Genomic DNA, 18,999 nt, shown 5'->3' on the forward strand with positions numbered 1-18,999 from the left:
GCTGGGCCACCGCCGGGGCCCTGGCAGCCAAGACAGAATGGCCAGATGAGGTCACGGCTTTGTGGGAAGAAAGGGACCCTATTTGGGGCCAGTGACTCAGCCCGAGGCATGGCATCATCGAGGGCGGCCGGCCTCTGTCTCACCCTGGTTGTTGAGGAGGGAAGGGACGGTCATTTGTCCAGCCCTCCTTGGTCGAGACAGGCAGCGTGCCAGGCCCTCTGCACATGTGATCACACTTCATCAGCTCAGCTGCTCGGAGACGTGTGGCCGTTGTCCTCCAGTGTTGCAGACAAGGAAGTGATGCTAGAGCGGGAGGGCACCACACAACAGTGAGGGTTCACGTGCAGGCTGGGCCGGCTCCACAGCGGTGCACCTTTCCCTGCAGTGGGCCTCACCCTAGTGCTGGGATTCAGGGCAGAGCAGGTGGTGGGGGGATGGGGCCCAGCCCCCAAAGAGCATGCCTGCTGAGGGAAAAGTGGGTATCATCAAAAGCCAGCAACCTAGTCTGGAAACATCCTGGAGGGCCTCCTGGAGGAGGTGGCAGCTATGCTGGCCCTGTAGGTGGAGAGGTACAGGGGTCTGTGCCAGGGGAGGCAGAAGGATGGGCCCAGAGGTGGCCAGATGTGCCTATGGTGGTGAGTAGGTAGGTCTGACCGCTGACGGGTTGATTTACAAACTTCTCAGAGTATTTCAGTGTACACAGCAGCATCTCACCTACACCTCATCTACACATGATGTTTCTCACACTAAACAAGCACTGGCCAGACCAGGAGATACAAAACAGTACTTCCTGGAGACAGCACATGCCGACTCCTGCCCAGCCCCAACCTGCATCTAGCGCTTACTGTAACCCTGTTTGTACCCGAACCTTAAACCCAACCCTACCCCCAAGCCTAATCTCCACCCTAAACCTCACACTGACTCTAATCCCAGACCCTCCCCCGGCCCTGCCCACAAGCCTCGCCCTAGCCCTAGCCCAGAGCCTGAGCGCCGTGCTCACTGTGCCCCGCCAGACTCACTGCGTCTTCGCTCCAGCTCTGGAAGCCGGCAGCATCGCTTCCGTGTCACAGGTGAGGAACTCGAGGCTCCAAGAGGTGAGGCCAGGGGAACACGGCTCAGACGTTGTGGAGACAGGATTCAGACCCGACCCTTCGGGCTCTGGGAACATGGTCCTCCCCCCGTGAAGTCCTCCAGGCTCTGCGGAGTCGCCTGGAGCCAGGGGCTGGGGCACTGCCTCAGGAGGGAGAGCTGGCAGCTGCGGGCACCTTGGGAATCTGCCCCGTGGACGGAAGGCCAACAGCTTTGACAAGTACTTCCTTGGTCCACGTGGGCATGAGAACCTCCAGGGAGGCTCCCAGGGCGTGTGGGATTCCGCCAGCCTGGAGCATCAGGGAGGGCTTCACGGAGTGGTGGTGGTGGTGGGGGGGGGTGGCAGCAGTGAGTCAGCGCCGGCCGGTGGCCTGAGCCGGCAGCCCTGGGGGTCTGCAGCGCGTTGGTGGGATTGACCGAGCCTGACTTTGGAGAAGCAGCACCCGCCACGTGGCCTTCTGAGCCTAACGGGCTCCCTCTCTCTCCCCTCCGCGGTCTTAGCAGGATCCCTCCCCCTGGTGAATAAACGCAGAGTCGGTTTCTCTTAAATGGAACCGACTTCCCTGTGAGGGATTCATCCCGGGTGGAGGCGCCCAGCGCCGAGCCCAGGGGCCTTCCTGGGGGCCTGGGGCTTCGGCCGGTCCATCTGGCTTGTGGGTCAGCAGGAAGCCCCCTCCTCTCTTGCTCAGGCTGGGAAGAGCTCCACAGGGGGCTCTTCTAGAAAGATCCACAGTCTTGGCCTCAAACCTCCAGCTCTGCTGTCTCTCGAGTGCGCCTTTGGGGTGGCCACTGTCCCCTCCCACCTCAGCTTCTAATCTGGGACGTGGGAAGGACGGTGCTTCCCTGAGGGAGCTGCTTCAGGGCCTGGGCAGCCCGGCTGAGGTAGGAAGGGATTTCTCAGTGGCCTTCACTGGGGGAAAGAAAACGGACATTTATTGAGCACCAACTGAATGCTTTCCTCAGGGTCTAGTCTTTGCCCACCATGCATGCCAGCTGCACTGGCATGAAAATGAGCATCTGTCTCATGTTTTGAGGGTGGGATGGAGGACCGTGGCCAGACATGAGGGCATCCTTCATTGGAGGCGACACACCCTGGAGTGGCCTCGGGGCCCACAGTGACACACATGTTCACACACGCCCCTGATGCTGGAGGTGGAATGGCTGATAAAGCCGGTGGTTCAAAGGGTTGCAGGTAGTGAGAGGTGTCCAGGGAAGACCTCCCCGTCCCTCCTGCCACCCTCTCCCTACAGAGGGCACCACACTAAAAAGGTTTTTATGTTTCCCTCCACCGTGCCATCACACGTCTTCAAGCGGAAATGGATATAGAGCGTTATCCCCCTCTTTTTGGGGGGGGGGAGTGTTGTGACTGGTTTTACTTATTTATTTAGTGGGGGTCCTGGGGATCGAACCCAGGACCTGGTGCAACGAGAGGCACGTGCTCTACCACTGCCCTTTCTCATTTTTTTAATCGAAGCAAAATTCGAGTAGCATAAAACCCATCATTTAGCCATTTTGAAGTGCTCAGTGCAGTGGCTTTGCCTCCCTCAAAAGGGACACAGCACTATTCTTCCCTGGCTCCTCTCCCTGAGCAGCCATCCCGGCCCCCTGCCCCTTCTCCCGGACGCATCCCCCCACCTGGACCGGCTGCGTGGTGTCCCCGTGGTGGCTATGCACCGGCGAGTGGCCGGCCTGCAGGTTATTTCTGGTCTTTAGATGTTATTAACAGTATCTCGGGCAGTGACTTTGGACAGCCATCAGTCCACGTGCACAGGGACTTCCAGAGAAGTGCTCCCCAGAGTGGCCGGGCCACGGTGGATGGGCTGTGGTTCTGCTGGTGCTGTATCCTCGCCGCAGCGCGTCCGAGGCTCCTTCGTGAGCGGTTCTGTTCCCGCCCCTCCTGCCTGCGGCTCTTCCCCTCCGTTGTGGTTCAGCCTTTACCTCGCTGGACTCACATCTTCCCAAGTGCGGATAACGAGGACCCCAGGGCCCACCCGGGCTTGACTGGTAGGAGGTCTCCAGCCTCAGGACATAGGCCCAAGAACAGCTCTGCTGTTGGGTGAGGAGTCTGCCGAGCCCTGCGTCACCCCCCAGTACGGACGAGCACGCTGGGGGATACGAGGCAGGTCTGAGGCTCAAGGTGAGGAGGTGCCCACGGGCCTCACATGCGGCCAGCCAGTCAGCTGCCCTCCCGCAGAGGCCCTGCCGGGCTGAGGCCGCAGCCCCGGGTCCTCCAGCGGGGCTTCACGCGGGAGGGTCACCCTCACATCCTTGCTTTCCTCACCACCAGCTGTGGGTCAGCCTCTTTGCCCAGAGCAAGGGACCCTCACTGAGAACCCATGTTCCCTCTGCAGGGGACTGTGCGCCTCGTTACATGTAACTGGGCTGCGTCCAGACCCCTCTGGGGCCCCTGGAGGGCGTCTTCTGAGAACAGGTTGTGTCTCTCATGAAACTGCTCAAGTTCCCAATTCACTGTGAGCATTTGGGTGATTTTTCAGGCAATGACATCATCTTGTGTCTTGATGATCAGCCTTCCTCCCGGGACAGCGTGGTACAGGTTTTAAAATCCTTTGATATCCATCCTTTGATACACTGTCCCCTTTCAGTGAGGTGAGGGAAGGTGGAGCAGGGACTTTCCCTCCATTTTTTAGATGAGTAAACTGAGACTCAAAGGCACACAGGGTTTGCGCAGGCGCTGGGGCATAACCAGCAGTGGGGCAGATGTAACAAGCCAAGGCCTTCTATACCACAGGCAGCTCCTGCTACACCAGCCCCCGCTGGGGCCCAGCAAGACCCCCATGGCCTCTCTGAGATGCTCATCCTTTCTGGAACAGGGTATAAGATGCCTTGGCTGGATCAGGCCTCCACAAAGGCTCTCCCAGGAGGGTGCCTTTAGCTCCAAGCTTAGTACAGGAAGCATCCTTGGTGTGTGGGTGTATCAGCAGTCTCTCCATAAAACCTTATGTGGAGATCCCTGAGCGTGGATTGCATGTAACCCTTTCTGCACATGAACGTGTGTTTACAGAGAGTGAAACACATACCTACACCTTGGCAGTGCTCTTGTGAGCATCCTGGAAGCTTATGTGCAGAGGGAATGTCACTGTCAACAGGCCCTGGGGATGCTGGCTGGCTTTCTCTCTATGGATCTACATGCCTGGCAAGTTGAGAGATTAGACTGTTTGTTGAATGAATACTCGAAGTCACCATAAAAAAATCTTATTCTCTGCCTTCTTTTTTGACCTCCCTTTTTTTCTTCCTAACATATGATTCCTGATATGTTTTACTTGTTCTCTCATCCAAGGCCCACCATGGACAAGCTGTTATGATCTTGGGGCCATTGTGTTCTTTCTGTTTCTCGGTTTGTTCATCTGTCATGAGGCATTTGGTGCATGTAAGGTGTGGAGTGAGTGCTGTATAAGCATTTGCTGTTATTACTGTCATCACCGGATGTTTTGGGGAAAGCCCCTGCCCTCCTTCCCACCCTCAGCATCTCTCCTATGAGGGGCAGTATACCACTATGCAGACGCAGGAGGAGGGTTCTGCCAGGTGGCATGTCTGCCACATGGCCCTGGGATGGATCCTTCCCCTTTCTGGCCTCAGTCCCAAGGTGGGCTCCTAAACCCACAAGTTCTGGTGTTCCAAGATGATAGAAAGTCATACACATTCCACAGTCAACTTTCACAGCTGGACAAGTGGACTGGTGAGGTGGGGGTGGGGAAAGGCCACCCCAGGAGATGGTCTTGCCTTTTTGGATCCTATTTTCAATTAATTAATTCACTCAATAGCAAGAGGCAGACAGTACAGAGGGGCAGAGGAGCGTTCTAAGTACAGATATCAGCATATGCAAAGGCCCTGGGGTGACTGAAAAGCATGGCAGTGAGCACGTACCTGAGTATGGTGTGTGTTTGCTGCCAGGTCAGTAGGAACAGGTCAGCAGCATGAGGATGGAGAGGACAGAGCCCTCTTGAGTGATACAAGGAGATGCAGTTTCTCATGTAGTTGAGCAAGTGGGGCCCCAGGACTTTTTAAGGGTGGGGACCTGCCAGTGCAGCTTCTCAAAGGTTAAAACACAGATTTAGGGTGGGGCCTAAATTCAGCAGGTCTAGGGTGGGGCCTCACCCAGGTTCTGAATTTCTAGGAGCTCCTGGGGAGCCTGTGTGGCCGGACCAGACCCCACTGGGAGCAGCAAGGCTCCAGACTAGACCACGCTGTAGCTGGCCCTGCCCTGCTAGGCCTGGAGGATATCAGTGACATAGGCGGGCCTTCTAGGTCCTCACAGGCCAACTCTAAATTTTCCCTTTTTCTGTTGGGAAGTTGATTTCAGAGTTCACAATTAGCCCGGAGTTCTTGCTGCCTTCCCCCACGATTTTTTTTGTTTTTGTTTTTGTTTTTGTTTTTGTTTTTGTTTTTGTTTGGTGCTACGGGCTTATTGACTGACAACGGAGTTGAGCCTGAATATGTGTTATTTTTTTCTGATTATTCTTGAGCTCTTGGAAGGCACACAAGTGTAAGGCTGCTTCAAAGTCCTTTCCCGCTGGCTGTTTTGAAGGTCAGGGCCCTAAATTGGAGGTGATCTGGGTGTTTCTTGTCCCAAGAGGGGCACATTTTAGGTGGCAGCTCTGAGCTCCCCTAATGGCAAACTTGGTGAAACCCACGCAGGCGCCAGGGTTGAACCAGCTCCCAGCTCAGCACCCGGTCCCTGCAGGAGCCCATGCCTCTGGTCGGCAACGCCGTGCTGACTCCGACCTGGCTGAATGCCGCCTGAGGGGAAGAGGCGCCACTGACTTCCCATCAGTGGTGATGTTCTTGTGAATCTGACCCAGGATTATAGAAAAAGCTGATCTCAAAACATGCCAATGGCCGCTCAGGGGGCAGGGCCTTAGCTCCCACTTCTGTGCCCTGATTTCTGGTATAAATTCATGTGGATGGACATCACCCTCCCAGCAGCCCAGTGATGTCTATGTGAATCAGCCTCATCTCACAGATGAGGAAACTGAGGCTCAGAGGGTTTAACTGACCCGCCAGGGTTGTCCCACTGCTCTGCACCCACATTGTCTTGTTTTAATCCGTCTGAGAAGCTGTCAGTAGCACCAGTGGGACCTGATAGGGAAACGGAAACAGTGACCGCTGTCTGCAGGTGGGGTGTTCACTGCGTGCCATTGGCCTCCGTCAGCCCTGGGCGCCGAGACTTGCCCCAAACCAGCCTCCCCTCAGAGTGACAGATCTGTTAATGACACATCGGGGTTCTCAGCTGGTGGGCGTGGCTTCCTCCAGCTACCAGGCTGTTACCATAAGCCCCTTCTAGGAGCTTTGAGACCCAGGCCCCACGCCTGTTGCAAAGAGAATCTAACAAGCTCATTGGAGAGAAGAGAGAAGAGCGTGTTGAATGACTCACCACTGGGTTTGGAAAGGAATTGTGGAGTGGAGGCAGGAGACAGGCTGCTGGTGATGGGGGTGGGGGCTCCGCTGCCCACCCAAGGGTCTCTCCTTGAGCTGAGCGTGGACGCCAGGGTTTCCTTTTCTTGTTAAGGAGCGAGCCCTCGGCCAGCCTGTACTGAGGGAGCAGGCTGGTGCGGTCCACCTGGCCCGTCCCTGGAATAACTCGAGGGGCAGTGGGTGTGGTGGCTGGGCCCTGGACGGGGCTCTCTGGGGACTGGGGTCTGCCCCGCTGAGCCCTTTCCCCATTTCTAGTGTGAGGCACTGGGTGAAACTGTCCCAGGTTCCCATGGGTTCAGGTTTTCCATCTGATGCCCACATGGGCCTCCTTCCTTGGCCTGCCTTCCTTGCTTCCCTGACCAGGAAGACAGAGTGGAACTGGGTGTTCAACAGACAGGCTCTCTCCCATGCATCAGGGGGGCCAGTGGGGCACTGAAACTCAGGAACATCAGAGGAGTGGACAGCCGCCTGGGGACCAGCTACGATATTCACAGGGTCCAGTTCATAACAAAAATTGGGGCCCTTGTTCAGACTTTTTAATGAATTACGATGACAGCAGAGCATTAAACCCAGGGCAGGGGCCCCTGAGCACAGGGCCCAGGCGTCTGCACAGGTTGATGCCGGCCCACCAGCCCGGCTGCCTGGTTGGGCTCTCGCTGGGAAAGGAAGTGGGGTCTCACACCCACCGGTTCCTGAGCCTGAGGGCTAGGATGGGCATGGCCTGAGTGAGTCTTGGGCCTCAAGGACAGGGCGTGTCTCACAGCCCTGCGTGGTGTCACTGGGGTCAGAGGCAGGGCGGTCCAGGCGGAGGGGCTCTGGGGGGGCCACAGGCACCTGGTGGCGGGCTTGGCTGTGCCTTGGCCTGAAGGACGGGTCCTGGCTGCTCCCTCCTGTGCAGGGCTGTTCATTCACTTACTCACCGACTCATTCAATCGTTCACTCACTCAACAGACATTGGCGAACTTTGCTCTGTGCTGAGCTCTGGGAATTTAGGGTGGATCAGAGTAGAACTCAGCCCTGCCATCACAGAGCGTCCAGCCCAGCAGCCTCAGGGACAGGCAGGTCTGGGGAAATCCAGAGAGGCTGGCTCCTCTGGGGTCATGGCCTGGCCTGTCAGGGTGGAGGGCTGCTGGGCTGGACCTGGCTGAGGGTGCAGCCAGGGAGCCAGGGGCATCTGCACATCCCATGCCTGGAAGGCAGGCACCACGGAGAAGTCAGGGTGGGGCTGAAAATGGAGCCAGTGGAAGCTCTGGATTGGCGACAGGAGGCCCCTTTCCTGCCATGTAGTGTCAGCCAGGTCACTGGACAGCTCTGTGCCTCGGTTTCTTCATCAGTAAAATGGGAACAACAGTATCGGCCCCTCCCTATGGGGCCATGAAAGGATCTGGTGAGCTGATGTTCTTAATGTGCTGAGTTGGCACAGAGTATGTGCCCGGCACCCCCACCAGGAGCCTGCCCAGCCCCAAGGCCCGGAGGACCAGAAGTGAGAAAACGGGACATGGGGGTGACCAGGGACAGTGTGACCTGTCCTCCCTTGGGCAGGGGCAGCTGAAATCCTTGTCTTTTCCTTGGATGCTCCCCACCATCCCTAAGGACTCTGGGGGCCTGTGGGCTCAGGCAGCCTCTGGGTCGGGGGAGACCCTTGGCAACAGCCAGGACACAGAAGCCCCAGCCCACATTCCGGGTTTTTCTCCCGCCCAGATCAAAGCACCCCAGAGCTGCGGTAACATACCAGTTGCTGTAAAAATAGCTCCTGGGATATTTCACTTCCAAACCTGCCTGGCCGTTAAGAGCCTGAGCTCTGAAGTCACAGTCTGGGGTGACACGCCAGCTCGCCTGCTTACTGGACAAGTCGTTCTGGCACAGTATTTAAGCTTTCTCTGCTTTAGTTTCTTCATCTGCTGAATGGAGGCAATAACACGTGTGGCCTCGTTGGTTCCTGGGGGTGGAGTGGGTGTGGCTGAACCATGTTTGCCTGTGCCCCCAGGTCAGTGGCCTCAGTGGGTGATAACATGGGTGTGTGCAGGGCAGGGATGGGGTAGAACTTCATCCTCACCCTCCCGGAGGACGCTGAGTGTTATTTCCTCATCAGATCCAGAAATTGAGGTACATGGGGCTTGAAGGGTCTGACCCCAGAACAAAGGGGTCCTTCCTGCTGCCAACTGCAGAGACTGGGGTGCCCTGCTCTGTCCATCCGCCAGGCTGACCATGTGGGTGGCTCCTGTATCAGCCCTGGGCAAGCACGACCTGGGTCCTGGCCTCGGGATCCCAAACTCTCAGTGGGGCCGAAAGTGCAGGGTCAGAAGGAACTCGAGGAGACAGTGAATCCCTGGGAGGGGCCTGGGAGACTTTCTGGAGGCGGCATCAAATAGACTGAGATCTGAGTAGGGTTTAACCAAGGAGTTAGAGGTGGTGGGGGAAGAGGGTCCCAAGATGAAGAAAAGCTTGTGCAATGGCCAGGAATGGCTGGAGCTTAGAATGAAAGGGGTGGGTGTAACTGGGGACTCTCGCCCAGAAGGGGTGGGAGGGGGAGCCAGTCCTGCTCAGTGATCGTCCACACCTGTAGAAACAGCACCCAGGGGCAGAAGTTACCAGGAGGCTGAACTCGCCCCACGGAGGGGCCCGAGTGCCGCAGTGGGGGTGAGCCCCCCGCCCCTCCAGGTGTGCCAGCAGAGCCCAGATGGCAGGTGCTTGAGAAGGATGTGGGGTTGAGGATTTCACCCTGGAGGGGACCGGATTAAACAGACTTTGAGGTCCCTTCCAGCTGTCACACTCCGGCTTCTCGAAATCCCCTCTGGGAACAGCAACACTATAAAATATAAATCAATAGGTTAAAACTACGCTTGTCTCCTACGCGCCCAGGCCCTGTCACTCTGCTGCCACCCCCAGTCTTCAGAGGATTCCCGCTTGACTCGGGCAGCCTGAGAGCCTGGCAGGAGAAAATCGCTTTGTTCCCGAGCAAGGCAGGCTGATCGTGCCTCCATTGAAGAGACCTCGGGTTTTCTTTTTAATCATAGCTGCTTCTAAAACACACACCGTCCCGTCTCGCTTGACATCCTCTCCTCCTATCTTCCCCGCTTTAATCACCAGGGAAAGAAACCAGCTGAACTGCTGGCGGCAGCTACACCCCAAAGACGCAGAGCAGAGGAAGTCCTGCTCGTGAGGAGGAACCCAAACTTGGAGATGGCCAGTGCGGTGACCCCAAATTAACGGGCCTAATGGCCCCGCTGGGGACCAGGGGGTGTTCCCATTTTACCTCCCGGGGTTCCCATGGCAACGGGGATCTTGGGAGCAGCTAACAGGGACTGGCAGTGAGTGAAATGAAATTTGATGTATGTGAAAATGCAGTGGCTCATGGAGTAATTGGGGACAGCGCTCTTTTCTCCACCAGAGTCTGATCCTTGTTTTTGTTCGTACGTTTTTGGGGGGAGAATTTTGGGTGCTCTTAACCACATTTATTTTCATTTTGGTAAACAGTTGCATCTCCTGCACAGGCAGGAAATGAAAACGCTTTATTAAGTAGGGCCCAGGGTGTGTGGTGAATAGTTTAGCAACGACAAAACGTGTGTGTGCCATCGACGATTTACGGACCCCCTCCATCTGTCCCCGCTGTCCTCGTCTGTCTTCCCATCCCGCTGTCACTGGCCCTGCCATCAGCCACCGTCCGGGGAGTGTAACGCCAGCACGTACTTCCCGGGCTGCTCTTGTCTCCCGAGCAGCCCCAGCAGCTCTTTCTGGCCGGCTGCTGGTTGTTCTCAAGGGCGCCGGTGGGTTCAGAGCCCAGTGCATTCTGTGCTCCCCAGGATCACTTCCTTGGCATCCCTTTGACTACAGTTTGAGATTGTCCAGGGCTGAGCTTGAATGATCCCTATGGAACAGCAGCTACTAGGTGGACCTCACAGGGCTGGGATGTTCCCAAAGCCATTGTGCAGAGTAGAGCAAGTTTTTGGAGCGTTAACCAGTGCCGTGTCTGCGTGCTCTGCTGCGAGGTGGCCGGGGCTCCCAGAATTACCAAGTGAGAGGGGCCCGGGCAGCTGATGTTGGAGAGACCCCCCCCAAATCCTGGGTGAGAGGAGTACCGATGTATCCTCTTGGGGAACCTTGAAACCCACTGATTTCTGCCTTTGTCTTTGTTGTCGCCACAGGTGATTCTGATCCTGACGAAGTATTACCATGCAGACATGGGGAAGGTTCTGGAAAGTTCTCTGTGGCGGTAAGTCTGCCCAAGGATGGGCCATTCTCCTCATGCACCTGCGCGTCTCTGAGGCCGGAGGCTGAGATCCCAGGGCCCTGCTGGAGCAACCCCTGTGAATTGGAGGCCTTGAAACTTTTCTTTGGCCAGAAAATGCTTAGAGAAGAAGTTGAAGGCTAATTAAGAGCTTTGTCAGTGTGCACAGGCCGCGCTGAACAGACAACCGTTCAGAAAGCTTCTTCCCTTTCTTCCTGTGTTCTTTTCCCCTTGCTCTTTTCCTCCCTCAGGGGGAAGGGGGTTTGCATTGTGAATTCAGGTCAGCGCACAATTCCCTCTGCTTGTGCTCTGAGCTTCCGTCGCGGCTCCTGGAGTCCACCAAACGCGCCGATTATCCTCACGGTCCGGGCGTCTTTCTTGCTTCCTGGCTCAGCCGGAGAGCTCGGTCAATAAATAACCCGCTGACAACGGGCGCTATCTCTTTATATGTGAAATGTGAATTCAGTCCAAGGGCGTTAGGCAGACGCTTTGATGTTTTAAATGAGGAGAGAAGGAGGCTTTGAGAAACCATTTTGGTTATTATCATCGTCAGTGTTTACATCTGCTCACCCGGGAAGGGGGAAGGAAGGTTCCCAGCATCTTGGGCTGTGGTTTCAGAGCTTCTCCCAGGCGAGGATGCTGTGTTCTCCGGGTACCGCCTGCCACTGCCACCTTCTCTGGGTGTTGAACTGTTTTGCTTTCCAAGACGTGTTTCTCTAGTAATAATTAATTCACTTTTCTATGTGAAACCCACTAGACAGCACAGAGACGGGCTGATCAGGACTCCTCAGTTGTGTGCAACCACCTGGAGTTGAATTATTTTTGGCTTTTGGCTTTGCTTTTAGTGCAGGGGCTTGGTTCATTCTGCTAGTTCTTACTGAGGAATTTCCGTGATGCTTTGGGAATTTGCTGAAGTGAGCATGGAATCGGGTCCTTTCTTTGCTGGGTGAGGAGCGGTTGTCGCCTTGGGCCGGCCGGTCTGGGGGCCCTGGTGCCGACGAGGCCGGGTGTGGGGACTGGGCCGTGAGTTTTCCTTCGCTTCTTTTCCAGGCAGCCCCCCTCAGCTGTGGGTGCACCTCCCTGACTCACCAGCCTGCTTTCCAGGTCCATCGCTAGCCTCAGGAAAAGGAGTCTCTGACAGATGGTTTCCTGCCACGACCCCCCATTTCTTTAAATGTTGGTAGATTTTAATCTTGTGCCTTGAAGCAACTCATCCACTAAGGAGATTGCTTTTGAAAATGCCCCTCCAGGGTTGGGTAAGGACCTTCACTGTTTGGGAGGAGAGTGGAAAGTGGTGTGAGCCTTAAAGTCCCAGGGAAATCTCATCGGCTGCCCTCTGAGGACTCACCTTGGAGAACTGCTTACGGGTGGGCCGGCCCCCGGAGGGCTCCCTCTCGCTGGGCAGGTGGTCCGAGGACAGGTCCCCTGACCGCAAGGTGGAGAGGCACTCGCGTCTTTTCTTCATCCCAGGAGAATTCCTCGACTAACTCATTCCCTGACTCCTGCTGTCAGCCCGGGTCTTCACGAGCACTTGCTGATCTACCAAGAGTGACAGTGCCCGACCCCTCCCGCCCGCCACGTCTCAGCACGGCCGGAGGCGGAGGAAGCAAGGATGTCAAAAATATTGTTTGAATAGTGAAAAATCCTTCCCGGTGTAATCTGTGCTTATACAGACAGAGTTTCTGGATGTAGTTACAATTTACTGCAAGTCCTCCTGGGGACTGGGAGTGGGGGTGGGAGTGACCGTGGCCAGCCCTACCGCATGGAGACCAGGCCTCCAGACGCAGAACTCTTCAAAAGCAGTGGGAAAGCCACAGAGCCAACCACCCACCTCAGAGCTGCTTCACAGGGCCTCCTTTTCCTCCCGAGAGCCTCAGTCTCCTTGTCTGTAAAATGGGGCTAAAATACCCCTGGATGGGAGCTTGGGAGGACTGAAGGAGATCACGCACAGACCATCCCTAGAATAGTACACAGTCTAAATTTAGTTTTTCTCCAAAGCAAATCAACAGATTTTAATTTTCCACATTCCTTTCTCATCACTGTCTTTTTTACTCAGACGCTTCCTCTCCTTTATTAAAAATACATACAAATGCATTAGTCATTTCAAAAAAGTTCACCCACACCCCCACCCGTCGGGCGCAATTACTTTCTTTGTTTATCTTCTCTCTCTTATGCCGAGTCCTTGTACAGTTAGACACAGAATAAAGTCTTGCATCTTCTTTCTTTCACACTACAGCATGTTTCTGGTTATTCTGTGTCGTACCATGGTCTGCATCACCATCTTTTTACGGCCGTGCACTTGCCCTTTAGATTGATTCATTCTATTCCTGAGCCCTTCTGCTGCCGTAAGAAATTTAGGCCTGTGGGTTTCCTTTCCATTTGGTCCCCGGGAAGGAGCTCTGGGAGCTCCGTTACAGAGCCAGACGGCCTGAGCAGATTTACAGCTGGCGGGCTGCAGCGCCAAATTCTTTTTCATGGGGAACCCGACCCTCCACCTGGGCCCTGCCTCCTGGCCGGCTTCAGGCTGATGACTTTTCTCCAGCTTGCTAACCTACCGGCCCAAAGGGGCGGCCGTGCCATTTCATTTGCACGCCTTCGATTCCTGGTGAGGGTGGGCAGTTTCCGTGTTTAATTACCAACGGCATTTTTCTCTCGCCAGCATCATCTGCTCATGACCTTTCTGTTCTGGGACTTGAACGAGTTTGTTTAGAAGTGGAAAGATTGCCATTGGTCGTTTGTCGGGACACCACCCGGCCCTCTGCCGTTTCAGGCACACTTGGAGGGAGGTGCACAGTGCCCGTGCCTGGAGGACCCGTGTTAAATGCGGTTATTAAAGACACACGTATTGGACTTGCAGCAAGCCCCCCAAGAATTCTCTTGTGTGATCATAGTAGATACATTTTTAATGACAGGTATGGAATTTTCATTCTGGAAATGACTCCCTGAAACCTGAGGTGAATGCATTTTTAAATGTCCTGCAATTCATGGGCTGCGTGTCCGGACTGTCTTTCCCTGGCCGCCTCCAGTGGTCCAGCACTCTGCCCCTTTTCCTGTGGGCCGTGTTCTCCGCTCAGCTGCTGGGCCCCTCTGAATCAGTGCAGGATGGGGTGGGAGGGAGGGGTGGGGTGAGGCCCAAAGACCTCTTTTCCAGACAAGGTCCCGCACGGTCTTTGGGGTAGGACGTGGACAGGTCTTTTTGGTGCCACCATTCAGATCAGAACACTGTCCATCACCACCTGGATCCAATGTCCAGGACGGCTCTCACATCTGTCCCCCTCTCTCTGTCCCCTCAGCCTTGCTCCCCTTCTGCCTCTCCATCCTCAGGGGGTCCCAGCAGTGCTTCCCAGCTCACCCCACGGCCGCTGCCCCCCCACCTCCAAGCCCCTCTCCTTGCAAGGCCGTGGGGACTTGATACACACACAGAGCCACATCTGGTCCTGCTTCCTCGCCCTGGAGGCCCCCGTGGATGCCACCCATGCACCCCAACCCCCTGTCCAAGCCCGGGCAGGGGAAGTTCAGTGGGCAGAGCCAGAAGCTACAGGGCAAGCACACAGAACATGGGTGCTCGTGGAGCATCTAGGGGCCTTAGGTGCGGTTTGTATCCACTCCACAGTAGAGCTGTTACGATTTTAAGATAAGGATAAGCAGTGTTGGAAATAATGAAAATTAGAACAGAATGATCTGTAAGTGTCCCCCTGTGCTCCCACACCCCATCTTGCAGGAGGATGCCAGTAGGTTCTCATGGTCCAGGGCTGTCTGCCAGGTGCCAGGGGAATCTCAGACAGGAACTGAGGGGCCTCCAGGAGGCCAGCCTTTTAGTTTGGAAACTGGCACCCTTGCTTTCCCACGATCACCCCCTCCCCTCCTGCGAGGAGCCTTCCTAGCTGTTCTCCTAAGCGCTCCCCCGCGCGTGACTGTATTCCTGGTCTGTGCGTGATGTGTGCTTTCTACACGAAGGTAAGTTTCACACCCCTCAAGGACCAAGGCTGCACTGCGTCTCTGCATCCCATCTGATTCCATGGGCTTTCATTTCTACTTTATTGTATTGAAATTGTGTTTTATTTAAGATTTTAATTAACTTAAAATTTTTTTATTGAGGTATATTTGATTTACAGTGTTGTGCTAGCTTCAGGTGCACAACAAAATGATTCAGTTATACATACATATATATATTTTCTTTTTTAGATTCTTTTCCATTATAGGTTATTACAAGATATTGAATATAGTTCCCTGGGCTATAGAGTAGGAACTTGTTGTTTATCTATTTTATATGTAGTAGTGTGTAATCCCAAACTCCTAATTTACCCTCCCCCCCACCCCTTTCCCCTTTGGTAACCATAGGTTGTTTTCTATGTTTGTGATTCTATTTCCGGTTTGTAAATAAGCTCATTTGTATCTTTTGTATTTAGATTCCACATATAAGTGATATCATATGACATATGTCTTTCGCTGTCTGACTGACTTCACTTAATAGGATAATCTCTAGGTCCATCCATGTTTCTGAAAATGTCATTATTTCATTCTTTTTTATGGCTGAGTAGTATTCCATCATATGTATATAGACCACAACTTCTTTATCCAGTCATCTGTCAGTGGACATTTAGGTGGCTTCCATGTCCTTGCTATTGTAAATAGTGCTGCTGTGAACACTGGGGTGCATGTATCTTTTTGAATTAGAGTTTTCTCCAGATACATGCCCAGGAGTGGGATTGCTGGATCATATGGCAAGTCTGTTTCTAGTGCTTTAAAGAACCTCCATACTAACTCCATAGTGGCTGCACCAGTTTATATTCCCACCAACAGTGCAGGAGGGCTCCTTTTCCTCCACACCCTCTCCAGCATTTATCTTCTGTAGGCTTTTTAGGGATGGCCATTCTGACAGGTGAGAGGTAACACCACATTGTAGTTTTGATTTGCATTTCTCTGATACACAATTTTAATTAAATTTTTATTTGTTCAGTTTTGCTTGTTTAAATTTTGTTTTATGTATACACTTTAATATTGAAGTATTATTTTATTTTTGTCCCCCTGAGCATTTCCTGGGATTGATTTTCCATGGAACAAGCTTTGGGAAACTCTGTTTCATGAGTTTTATATCCCAGCAGAACTGGCCTTTGAGATCTTCAGACCACTTCTGTTCACCTGTAATGTTACTGTGTCATTATACTGTTCCATTTCAAACCCGGGTGGATTCTATGTTCCTAGGGTATATGCCTCTCTCCATTTTTTGAGATACAGAATTTTAGGGTTATGTGTTGCGAATGCGGAGTCTAGGGAATTTGAGCCGCCAGACCACAGCCACATGACGACCTCTTGACCTTTAATACCTAAAGAGGCAGCCAGGTTCGTCTCTGCGGGGGTGGGGACATTGCCCTGTGGGACTGTCCTGAGAGGGTGGAGGGCAGAGCCGAGCGGTGGGTGAGCCAAGCATTTCAAAGCCCGCGGGCAGTCCTGGGCATCTCAGCCTGGCCCCGAACATCCTGAACACAAAGAGCCGTTGTGCTGGTAGCATCCTTACAGGTGGACGGTATGGAGTGCCTGCAGGGATCAAGTGATGACACGCTTTGCCCTTTGTGGTCCAGAAGAGTGGGGATTATTTTAGAGAGAAAGCCTTAGACTGTGATGGGCTTCACTGGAGGCTGATCGCAGGGGCTGGGCTTCCCCGTCGGCCAGGTGGCTGCGTGGTCGGTGCCCCCAGACAGGCTGGTTTCCATTCTGACTCTGGGCCTGCCTCTTTTGTGGCCTCTCTGGGCCTCGTCTGTGTGATGAAGCTGATGGCACAGACCTCGCAGTGGCTGTGAAGATGACAACGATCTCGCGTGTACAACACTAGGCACTTAGGAGGTGTCCAAGGGCCTCCTCTGTCCGTAGCATCTTGCCCTGCCCGTCCGTCTGGCTTTCCACCAGCTACGTCCCCCCGCCCTGGGCCAGTCTCTCTCTGTGTTTGCTTGAACGTCACCATGGAGATCTGAGTTTGGTTTAAACAAGACTCAGAGCAGATAGGGATCGAGAGAGGCGCTGACTTAAAAGCTTTCAGGATTTGAGTTGATTCAATAAATAATTCAATTTGAATCAACAGTTTGATGAGGTCAAGCTCCGAGGCCTCGAGGTGCCTGGACATGCTCTAGGACAGATCCAAGGTGGCTGAGAGGTCACAGGAAGTCTGAGGAAATCTCTCAGGGTCTCCAGCCTCCAAGCCTCTTCTTTCTCCATCCTGACTCCTGTACCTGGCCTTGCTCAGGGCCTGGCTTCCTCTGTCCCAGTTCCAAGGGCCCCTTCTGGTCACTAGAACTGTGTTCTCTGGCTGACTTTCCCTCCTCTCCTCTCTTCCCTGCCCCCTTCCTTCCCTCTCTCCATCACTCTCATCTATCCATTGGTCCATCCTTCCCTTGTCTGCCCATCCGTGCGTCATCCAGCCACCTCATCCTTCCATCCAGGCTCTGTGTTTGAGTGAGCTACAATCAATGACCCCCAAGACCCACAGTTTCCTAGGGAGTACAGATAAGCAAACAGCCCATGTGATGGCACGTGGTCTGCACTGTGACGGGGCCGAGAGAACTGGGGAAGCCTTGGGCAGCCCTACTCTGCAGGAGCACAGGACGTGATAATCGGGGAAGACTTCCTGGAAGAGGAGTCCGCCCTGGTCCTTGGGTGCCACAGTCTCCCTGCTCCTCCAGGGCAGCACTCCCTACACAGTGCCTTCCGTGTTGCTCTGGCCACAGTGGCATCTTTGTGTGCTCCTCCTCGCCCTCCCCAGCATCCCTCCGCCAAGCTCTGCCAGGTCCACGTGTAGCTCGTATCCAGAACCCTTCTGTAACCCGACCGCTGGCCTTGGAAGGTGATGGGAACATCTGCCGTCTCCATCCCAGGAAGGCCTGAGTCCCAGCTCCCGTGTGGTACCCACCTCCAGGGAGCCACTTCCCTGCTGGGCTCACCCACGGGCTGTGTGCCGTCTGTGGTTTCCTCCCCCCTCCCCTGCATCGTGCTCCCCTGCCCCCATTCCTGCAGGCTGGAAAGGCCATCCCTGAGCTCTAGAAGAGTTCTTAGGGAAAAAGCAGGCAAGGGCAGAAAGCACATGCGTTCCCGGTTTCTTCGGGATGGCCCGGAGCAGCGTGTTGGTTCTGAATTTAGCTTTCTGTTGGTTGGCAGGGGCATCTGATTTCTCTTGCAGCAGTGATGACAACCCAGCCCATGCAGGCGACCCTGTATGTTCGGAGCCCACAGCCAGGCCTCCCAATCCTTACCGTCATCTCAGATGCTTTTTTGAGAAGTGGGAGACAGATGCTCAGTGGGGAGGGGCAGCCTGCGAATTTTTAGGGGATGATCTGCTTCTTGGGCTTCCGTGGAGCCAAGAACCATCTATCTTGTGGGTCCTCCTATAGTGTACCCCCCCAACTCCATCCATCTGGCAGGGCCCTCCCCACAAGCCTCTGCACAATCCCCACCCCAGGCCTCAGCAGCAGCCTCCTGAAGCGCCCTCCTACTTCTCCTGTCCCCCATCCCTCGGTGCCCCCTCCCCCGGAGCCCTTCAGGACCCCACCCCCACCCTGGCTGGGTCGGGTTCCTCCTCCGGGCTCTCCCAGCCCCTCTCCCCCAGGCCCCTCCCTCCTTATCTCTTCTTGGGATCTGGGTTTCCTGTGATCTCTGTACCTGGCGACAGACATGAGCCCGGGGATTTACTGAGCTGAACTGAAATCCACAAGGCACCGCTCATGAATTCAGCGGTAACGGCCTCACGTTTTCTCAAAAGAGGACGCTACATAATGTCATTAAACCTTTTAAAAGGTCTTCTGGACAAGAGTGTTACTAAATCCCTCTCCAGAAAATTCTCCCTAAAAAACAAAAACAAACCTTATTTTTAAAGATTACATGATCTTCATAAAAGTTTTAGAAACTATAAAATAAACGGCACATAAAGCAATGCCCTGTGCTAACCCACCTCATGCGATTACAAATGCGGATGTTTGAGACGGATGTTCTCACTAGTCTTTTTAAGATGCAAACATATACGTGTTTTATAAATTTTGAATCCCAGCTTTATAGTATGTATTCAACATCTGCTTACACGCCTACATATTTTCAAAACCACTATTTTCAGTGGCTGTCTAATATATCCAGCAGAAGGAGGTATTATTTATTTAACCAAATCCTCATTTTTAGACATCTGCGTCATTTCGATTTTTCACTAAAATGAAGATGGAAAGAGAGCTGTGGGTTTGGCCTTGTACGTGCGTCTGTCCATGTTTCTG

General features: G+C 54.2%; 1 protein-coding gene across 11 annotated transcripts in view; it reads left to right on the top strand.

Annotated features, from left to right (window-relative positions):
• Positions 1-18,999, top strand: part of SORCS2 (sortilin related VPS10 domain containing receptor 2) — a 445,133-nt gene that overhangs the window by 163,936 nt on the left and 262,198 nt on the right. For 9 of the 11 annotated variants that reach the window (XR_012501643.1, XM_074350779.1, XM_074350786.1 and 6 more), the window contains one exon: positions 10,668-10,735. Coding sequence is in view for 10 of the 11 variants with exons in the window: in XM_074350779.1 (XP_074206880.1) it covers positions 10,668-10,735 (68 nt within the window). In the remaining variant the exon portion in view is untranslated. Of the gene's footprint in view, positions 1-972; positions 1,095-10,667; positions 10,736-18,999 lie in introns of those variants that run through there. The other 2 variants (XM_074350826.1, XM_074350832.1) reach the window with 2 other exon arrangements.

Source organism: Camelus bactrianus, chromosome 2, assembly GCF_048773025.1.
Source record: "Camelus bactrianus isolate YW-2024 breed Bactrian camel chromosome 2, ASM4877302v1, whole genome shotgun sequence".
Taxonomy (NCBI): Eukaryota; Metazoa; Chordata; class Mammalia; order Artiodactyla; family Camelidae; genus Camelus; species Camelus bactrianus.